This window comes from Crinia signifera, chromosome 6 (assembly GCF_055691185.1).
Source record: "Crinia signifera chromosome 6, ASM5569118v1, whole genome shotgun sequence".
Classification (NCBI taxonomy): Eukaryota; Metazoa; Chordata; class Amphibia; order Anura; family Myobatrachidae; genus Crinia; species Crinia signifera.
In genome coordinates this window covers 164,566,464-164,575,502 of record NC_139222.1, presented here as the reverse complement: position 1 = coordinate 164,575,502, position 9,039 = coordinate 164,566,464, and the positions used below count along the sequence as shown (strand labels likewise).

At 42.9% G+C, this 9,039-nt stretch overlaps 1 protein-coding gene across 2 annotated transcripts; it reads left to right on the top strand.

Annotated features, from left to right (window-relative positions):
- Positions 1-217: 217 nt before the first annotated feature.
- LOC146008518 (E3 ubiquitin-protein ligase RNF182-like) lies at positions 218-3,302 on the top strand. Of its 2 annotated transcripts, none has more exons than XM_083147890.1 (2): positions 218-374; positions 648-3,302. In XM_083147890.1, the coding sequence occupies exon 2, from the start codon at positions 696-698 to the stop codon at positions 1,392-1,394; it is 699 nt and encodes a 232-aa protein (XP_083004016.1). In that variant the 5' UTR covers positions 218-374; positions 648-695; the 3' UTR covers positions 1,395-3,302. The 2 variants fall into 2 exon arrangements, with proteins under 2 accessions (XP_083004016.1, XP_083004017.1); XM_083147891.1 differs by having other exon boundaries at positions 225-374; positions 694-3,302.
- Positions 3,303-9,039: the final 5,737 nt, after the last annotated feature.

Here is a 9,039-nt window from a genome sequence, read left to right as displayed (position 1 = left end):
TAGGTTGTTGTGCACTTGAATGTATTAATGTTAGCAGTGTGTAATTAGATAGTGGCAATAAAGGTTTATAGATTTGTGTATTTAGGTCACAGTGTATATGTCCTCCCCAGTTTCTGGCCGCAGATACTGCAGTGCGATGAGATTGCTATGTCCCTTCTCTCTGTTTCCATGACAACCACTGGGCTTATTCCATATTGGCTTGATACAGAGCTGAGCTGCATCGTTCTACGTAATACACTCCATCCTCCCTCAATACCTATTACTCCGGTTATCACTGTCTCCTTCTTACCATTCCTCTGTCCCCTAATGCCTGACTTCATCTCCCTCTGATTCTCTCCCTCTATGAGAACAGATTACTGCTGACAACGCAGGAGGTAGGTGGCAGCTCCCTCCCTCACTAGAACAAAACCCCCTCACTCCGATCATCTGTCGTAGGTGGATCAGGGTTAGAGAAGAGCATGCATGAGGTGGCTTAGTGGATGTGGGAGTGTTTATAATGTACAAGGGTATAGTGACATGTGCCTGAAGGCTTATATACACCATTAGTTATTTCTTGTCTATATTCTCTGGGGGAAAAAAAAGTTTCTCAGTTATATTTCCATAACATTTGATCTCAGCTCAGAATCTCCTATTCTTTGTATTTCCAGGGCTTGTCCTTTATCACCATCCTGTGTTGCCCCTCTTTATCCCTAGACATGAATAGCAGTGATGATTCATTGGAGCCACTTCTGGGCCCTCTGGAGCTGGAATGCAAGATATGTTATAATGGCTTTGATACAAGGCAACATCGACCTAAAGTTCTAGGGTGTGACCACCGCATGTGTGCTCGCTGCCTCAGGAAGATGTCTTCCAACTGGAGTCATACCCCACCAGCTACACTATGTTGTCCATTTTGCCGACAAGAAACCCCGCTGCCTGAGGACCTTCAGCTCCTGCCAGATGACAGCGGCCTGTTATCCAAACTCAGCTGCCGTGAATGGATCCACAGGCACAATTGCACCGCGGGACCTGAGGTCCTTTTGAGTCCTGGGAATCTATGTTCTAACTCCTCTGAGTGTCTAGTCATCACCATTATGGAGGTGTCAGATGAGCCTGCAGGGCCTGATGAACATATGCCTGTACTAGACATCCTGAGAGTGAAGTTCTCATCTAGTCTAGCATGGCTACCCGATTCCTGTGTTCCTCAATGCTGTAGCCCCTGCCGGCCTGTGCCCCGTGTCCTGCTAGGTGTCTTGTGCCTTGTGTATATTAGTTCACTGCCCCTTGGTGTCTACCTTATGATGACTGGGCACCTGTTAGGCATCATCTTGGTCAGTCTTGTGCCATGCACCCTTATACTCAGTCTTCTGTGCTACTGTTTCTGCCATGAGCTAACTGCCTGCCTTGCTGATTAACACTCTTGAATCCTTTACAACAAACAATGATTGTGTCAGAACTGTGTCACCAGCATCCCTTCACCTTCACTGACAGTGCCAAGCCTATGCCTCTTACACACTCTGGGTGTACTGAGCCAGTGCCATATTTTTATTCCATTTATCTTCTGTTTTATAATGTGTTCCACTATTCATGACAAATGACGAAGCCACCACCCACTCTTTTATCATCACTATTATTCTATATTTACTCCAAATAATATCAAAGACTAACTTATCAAACATCAAGCTTCTGCTTGTGATATCAGTGATACTTCTATCTGTTGGTGGTATTATTCTGCAGGTACTATAGCTGCAATTTGCAGTTATTATTACATACAGAAAGGTAGCATTCAGCAAATGAAATGAATGATTCTACGGGAGCAGTTCTGCTATATCTGTTGCTTCCTGGATGCTATGGGGTATAAGTGCTCTTGTATCCTGCAATATTTGCTGAAATAGCCTTGTAATCATCCTCACCCTGTATAATAGCTCGATTTGCCACAGCTACAAAGGCCTGGGTTTTGTCATGGTCCATTCATTGGAGTACAGGGTCACATAGATAGTGAAACCACATCAAACTCCTATGTAACTAAAAATGTCTTATTGACTAGGATAACATATCATACATTGGGGCAAATGTATTAACCCTGGTGAAGTGATAAAGTGGAAGGTAGTAACACACCAGCCAATTAACTCTTAACTGTCATTTTTCCAACACAGCTGATTGGCTGGTGCGTTATCACCTTCCACTTTATCACTTTACCAGGCGTAATACAGCTGCCCCATAATCAGAACTAAGCATCAAGTCATATAGTATTTATTACCCAGCAAAGGATAGAGAGCTGTCTTAGTATTGGGCATTATGCCAGTCACTTCATAAGGCTAATTGTAAAACAAAAATCTGTTAACAGTTATTAAACCTCTTTTGAACACCCACTAACAAACACAATAACAATTTTGTAGTGCTTCATTTGTAAGCAAAGCCCAGCAATAAAAGAGAATAATCCTAAACCAAAGTGTTTTCAGCCTGTGACACCAACTACAGAAAGCAGCCAGACATATACAGCCATATATCCTGCGTCCTTTCTACATGGGTATTAGCATTGTTTAATCGGGTTCTTACATCGCTAGTGAAAAGAAATGTTCCTTCTTATTTTGCACCAAATTTGAATAACACGCATAAACAACAAAGCAGTCATAACTGGCAAAAACAAATTGTCTTAACCCTTTGATTGCCAGCATCGCTGTGAGAGATGTGCACATTTGTACACTCACATTTGTTATATAAATTCAAATAAAAAAATGTGTAAAAAAAAATAAAAAGATATTTCCTATATAAGGTAAACATTACAGATCATTATGATGAATAAAAATGTTTGCATTGCTATTTTCAAACCTATTTTGACAAATTAACTACTAATACTCAAAGGATTAAATGTATGTAGTGTATAATCGTATCTGAAACATGATTATTGCAAGTGCTATTATATTAGGATAAAGCTGATATTTGTAGGACTGTGATCATCTAGATCTGTGGTTCTCAACCTCGGCTCTTAGGGCCCCAAAACAGTGCATGTTTTCATTCAAAGTCTCCACACAGAATCACAAGTAAAATAATTAGCTCCACCTGTGATCTTTTAAAATGTATCAGTGAATAATGAGTGCACCTGTGCACCTGCCGGGTGACCTGGAACATGTGCACTGTTGGGGGGCCCTAAGGACTGATCTAGATGGTGGTGATTTTATTTCTGGTCATAGAAAATCTTACATTTACCATAATGAAGCAAGAACCAGGGCTACTCTATCATTTATATGTATAGCAGTATATTTTACTATCCATGTAATGAAAAAATAATGTTGCAGATAAATTGAGTTTATTTTCCATTATGTATGTGTATTTGTTACTGGTAAGCCTGTTGCCACACCAACCACAAGCTTCACATAGACAGGCATAGCGATTAACACTTAAATCATTAACAATACAGAGCGTGACTTCATTTTCTAAAAGGACCTCAACATATTCCAGTTATACTCTTATTGTGTTAACGAGCTTTAGTCCCCTTTACTTGTGCACCGGTCTTCATGTACTGTATGTCCCCAATTAGGCTTACTGACATTTAGAAAGCGCAGCAGCATTCCTGATGGTAGCAGCTTAGTCACTTTCCAGAGAATGAAATCTATGCCCCCTTTCTGTAATTGGGCATTCTCCTCTGTCGGGGTTCAATCTGCGTGTGCTTGTGTAAGTGGCAATTTAGCTTAAATATAAGTATAAAATGATTCCTACAAATATGTATGTTTGGTAATGAGAAAGCCATTAACAAACCTTTGCAGTTTATTTGTTTTGTATAGTAGTACAATATGGATAGGCCCAAGCATGGCATCAACCAATGACTGAAGAGAGTTTTAAATTGGAAATTTGAAAGGAACTAAAGTTAAAACATAACTGGATTGTGTGTTGCAGGTGTCTGATTCAAAAGCCTAATTGCATACATTGGAGGCCATACTCTAATTGGTATTCTGCACCTAGCATAGGGTTGGTGCATGTCCCAAAGGCACGCCCAATGGGTGCAACTGGAGCTGCTTAAAGTGGGCATGCCAGCGCTTGTGCATTAAATTGCAAACCCACGGATGTACAACAGGGAAGGCTGATACTAGCAGTACCAAAAGGTAGCAGACGCGTCTACTGCAATAGACACTAATGCAGTCGCAGAAGCCCCCTACTAAAGGCCCCCATACGATTTGGCACTTGATGTGCCATATTATACTTGCAATAAATCACATGCGATTTATTGCAAGTATATCTCTGGGGAGCTGGTACGGTCTGTGGGGCGGGCAGCGGGGTCCCTGCGCCTTGTGGCGGGCAGCGGGGTCCCTGCATCGCGTGGAGGGCAGCATGCCACCACCTAGCGAATTTGCTACTCAGTTCCCATCTGCCGCGCGTACCCCCTGACCAGCGCTGCAGGAACCCCACTGTCTGACCCATGCCACTGCCTGGACCCCACTGACAGCGGACCCCACAGCCTGCCCCCCGCTGTATGGGAAAGGAGGTCCCAGGACAGGTGCTCGGACCTGAGAGTATATAACGGAGACGATTTGGGCCGATTTCATGGCCCGATTCATTGCAATCGGCCCAAATTGGCTGTGTATGGGCACCTTTAGAATTATTGTATGCAATTAGGTGTGTTTGTCTGACACCTGCAACACTCCCATAACATTAACATACCAATAACAATTTGCATAGCCATATGCCTCTCACCTTTCAGGAACACCCAATACATGCCAGAGGCCATACGGCTGAATCAGTACTTAAACACTGTGTGTACTCAACGTGGGACCAATGCATTGTGCAAAATAAAAAAAAAATAGACCTGTACAAGTATTGCTCCAAAATTACATAAACCCTATAAGGCATACATTTTAATGCTGTATGAGGCATAGTCAGTGGTGTATTTATAATGGGTGCAGTGTGCGTGGTGCACATGGACCCCTGAATCCCAGTGGGGCCAACACCACACACGCTGCACCCATATTTTTACATACTTACCCTCTGAGTCCTGCAAAACATTGGCTTCACTGCTCCTGAAATCCCTGGAAAAATTGCCGCCACACCATTATTCCAGTTACCTGTGCTTGTGCAGTAGAGTCTGAGCACTACAGAAACCACTGGCAAAATGTCTGACAACATTTTCCCGAAGATCTGCGCACAAGCAGTGGGGTCTGCTCCCGGTAGAGAGGAGGGGGCCCATCCAGAGGAGGCTGCACACGGGCCTTCTCCTCTCTTAAAACGCCTTTGCTCCTACTATATTAAAGGCTTCTCTTGATATTAAATCATAAATAGTCACCAGTCTCTGGTATAATTCAAGTAATGCTGTTGGATGTTCCTAATTTTTAAGCAAATTGGGTATACATTTTTTTTTTTTTTTTACAAAGACCTGATTTGATAATTCTCCTGCTGGTATACAGATCCTTACCATCCACAGCTGTTGGTGTTTAACAGGCAAAATTGGAAGTGAATTTGAGCACATTTACCTAACACCAACACATACCGCTCAACATGATCCATTCCAGGAGGGACAAAATGCTCTATTCCTGAACTTCCATCTTTCTTAATATACTATTGCCATCACTTGTGACAAACAAGGTAATTGATAACAAAGGTGTGTGAAACACAGGTGATGGTGATCATAAATTAAGAAGTCCAGTAACAGAGCATTGTGTCCTTCCTGGAATGGGTCATGTTTGGAGCTCATGATCAACAATTGAGCCAGGCACTCTTTACTTCAGGTGACTTTGCAAAGCTTGCAAACCCTGTGGGTCATTTCAGATCACACAGCCACCTCCCTTTCCAAATGATATATTTTCATTTACAAAATAGTAGCATTAAGCTACAGTATATATATGGATATATGGATCGCTGCAATGAGCAATGTTTCCTCTAATTTACTGAAATTAATTATTTTCTGGACAAATAGTTCCTGTTGGAGAAATAAAGCCAGCCATACATCTACAGATCGATTGTCAGATTGGGCTGGTTGGAACAAAATCCTGGTAATAGATGAGAGCAAATGACAGTTGACCATTTGCTTTGAAATGCTGGAAAACTGCCAAACTGCCATTCAGATATTACCAGGTTTTTGTTCCAACCAGACCATTATAACAATTGATTTGTATATGTATGGCCAGCTTAACACCACAGATGAAGTAGATCTGGCTATGCAAAATATATATTTTTATCACCCTTGTCATAAAGGCATATCATGCATCACAAATGATTAGACTATTCTAAACAGCCAATAACTAGAATACGTTACCCAGCACTCCTTGGCAAATATAGCATATTTTATTTGGAAATTAATTTATCAAACAGCCAATAGTGGATAATGATCATGTCTGTTAATATCAGCCCTCATTCAGATGTGGTTGGAGAGGTGGCCTGATGCTCATAGTAATGATGTTACAACTCAGAGTGGCAACCGGCTGTCAGTGATTGACATTGTAATGCCATTGGGGGGATGTAGAGGGAGCATAGGCAAACGCAGGGAGGTGGGGGTGTTTCTTGTTGCCCGGAAACCCCCTTCCTCTTGGCAAGAGTCTTTAATTATGACAACAATAGCACTGGCATACTGTATGGTATGGTCAATAGAGCTGTCACCACATCATACAATGTAAGGGACAGAGTAGAGCTGCTGTACATGCCTAGTGTTCCAACTTCGTCTACCACATTTACTGTATGTGTGAATCTGAACCCACAAACATCATAATGGACCAGAAAGCAGCTGCCAGGAGGAAGAGACAGGAGCCTTACCATGAAGTGGGAGATTGTGAGCTTAGAAAGCGCAGTACTGATTCTAGAATGTTTGTGTATTTATTTATTATGATATGTTTAACCTTTTCCTGACCACTTATTTTATTTAAATGTTTGAAACAGCCTATACTATAGACCATCTGTCCTGGTTAATATTAATACTGTATTCCATATAGTATCAGGTGTATAAAAAGACCAAATTTCAGAGCTGTTACCACTCCCCCAGACTCCCGTACTTACTCCAATGCACTGCAGAGTGGGAGATTTTGGATTACATTTGGAAACCCCCCTGTAAAAATCCTGTGTTTGCCACTGGGGGGTGGTGATGACCTCAGTTTGTCAAACAGAGGCACGTCATCACCATTTAGGGAATGGGAACCAGGGATCTCCATCATTGTATGATATTTTTTTGGGTTTCTGCAACAGGCAGCTTTGTGCATCCCTGTGGGTGCTGCAGCAGCACCTCATTGTTGAATGTTTTAAAACCTGACATCTGCTCTGTGATATTCTATTAGAACATGTATGACAAGTAGAAGCCATATGAAGTGTAGAATGTGTGGGTAGAAGGTACCCCATGCCTGGATGACTTCAACAGCCTGCCAGAGTACCACCCTTGGTTGGTGCTGCAGTGGGTTTATGCTAATGAGAAGCTAATGGCTCGGCACCAATGCATTGAGAATAGTAGACGGACCTGGGCTGTGGGCCATGGTACCATTACCTTTGTACCATGCATTACATTTCAGATTGTGGATAATCTCATGGCAACTCTGCTCATAAGAATCGTACAAATTACAGATCCAGCTTCAGACTACAAATTAATTGGACATAGCACTGGGACTGTATGCATGTAGTGCCCAGAAGAAGAGCGTCAAATTTGACCCTAAAGCAAAGAGGGTCAGGCACTTCGTCAATTTGTATATTAGTGGACTGCTCATTAGCTGTCAGATCACATATACTTTGTGTTCAATCATATCTCAGACTCTTCTCGACATCCCATGAGTTCCAGTGCCTCCAGCTCAGAACTCAGAAACTTGCTCTGCACTTGATCTTAGCTTGGGGCCTGATTCAGATAAGTACACAATGCCAATATTTATGCATTCGAGCGAGGGATGTTATACAAGGAAGGCTACTTATAAAGGGCCATATGGATTATAATGTCCGGCAATCCAGATATACTAGATATATATTTGCTCAGGTGCCATCCTATGCTAGTAGAGGGAAGTGCAATAGTCTAGTCAAGATGATTTTATATTTTATATGTTATCCTTTGTATTTAGGAAATTCACATATCTCTAAACTGTATTACACTATGATAATGTTTTGTCTTGCATATGGACCTGTGATTATGCACAAAATCTGAGGAAGGTTCCCCTACTCTGAGAAATAAATCGGTACTTGTTTCCTAGCACGGCGCCCACGATTTTCATCTTATGGCATCCTTTCGATCGCATCGCATGCGATCAGACCCGATTTTTTAATTGTACAGGCACCCTGATGGGTGATTACTATGTTAAATGCACCCCCATTGTTAACGCCACCCCCACTATGAACGCCAACCGGAAGCGTGGCGAGCGCAGCGGTACGCATCCTCCAACCTTTTCATACCCCCACTATCCACATCGGCGTGGAGTTGATTTTATATAGTGTGGCGAGCACAGCGAGCCACCGAGCCCGAAGCGTGGCGAGCCCCGCGAGGGGGGGGCGGATTACTTCACATGTATTCCACATCCGCTCGCCACGCTTCGGGCTCGGTGGTTCGCTGCGCTCGCCACACTATATAAATTAAACTCCACACCAACGTGAATAGTGGGGGTATGAAAAGGTTGGAGAATGCGTACCGCTGCGCTCGCCACGCTTCGGGTTGGCATTGATAGTGGGGGTGGCGTTAACAATAGGGGTGCATTTAACATAGTAATCACCCATCAGGGTGCCTGTACAATTAAAAATCGCATCGCATGCCATTGTAATGGCCTGCGATGCCACGCGATATTAAAATTGTACAGTGCGGGTCTTAGGACACGAAAATCGGGTCCCATCGCATCCCTTAATTAGTGGTATGCGATGGCATACGATGGGCGCCGTGCTAGAAAACAAGTACCGGAAAATCATTAGCTGGTGAGTGAGTTGCAAATGGATTTGTAGTTAGCCGGTGTGATTTTCACAAGCTATTCGAAGCCTTGCACAGGGTGGGTTTTCACTAAGGAGGGGCGGTGGCTATCTGATTGCAGCGGGGCGATTTAGCAGAGCCCTGCGATCAGGTCTGAATTACCCATAGTATTTGAAGCATTTTGATGCTTCAGGTGGACTCTGAATACAACT

Bases quoted from the DNA above. Each gene is read 5' to 3' on its own strand.
- LOC146008518 (XM_083147890.1), top strand. From the start codon at position 696: ATGAATAGCAGTGATGATTCATTGGAGCCACTTCTGGGCCCTCTGGAG.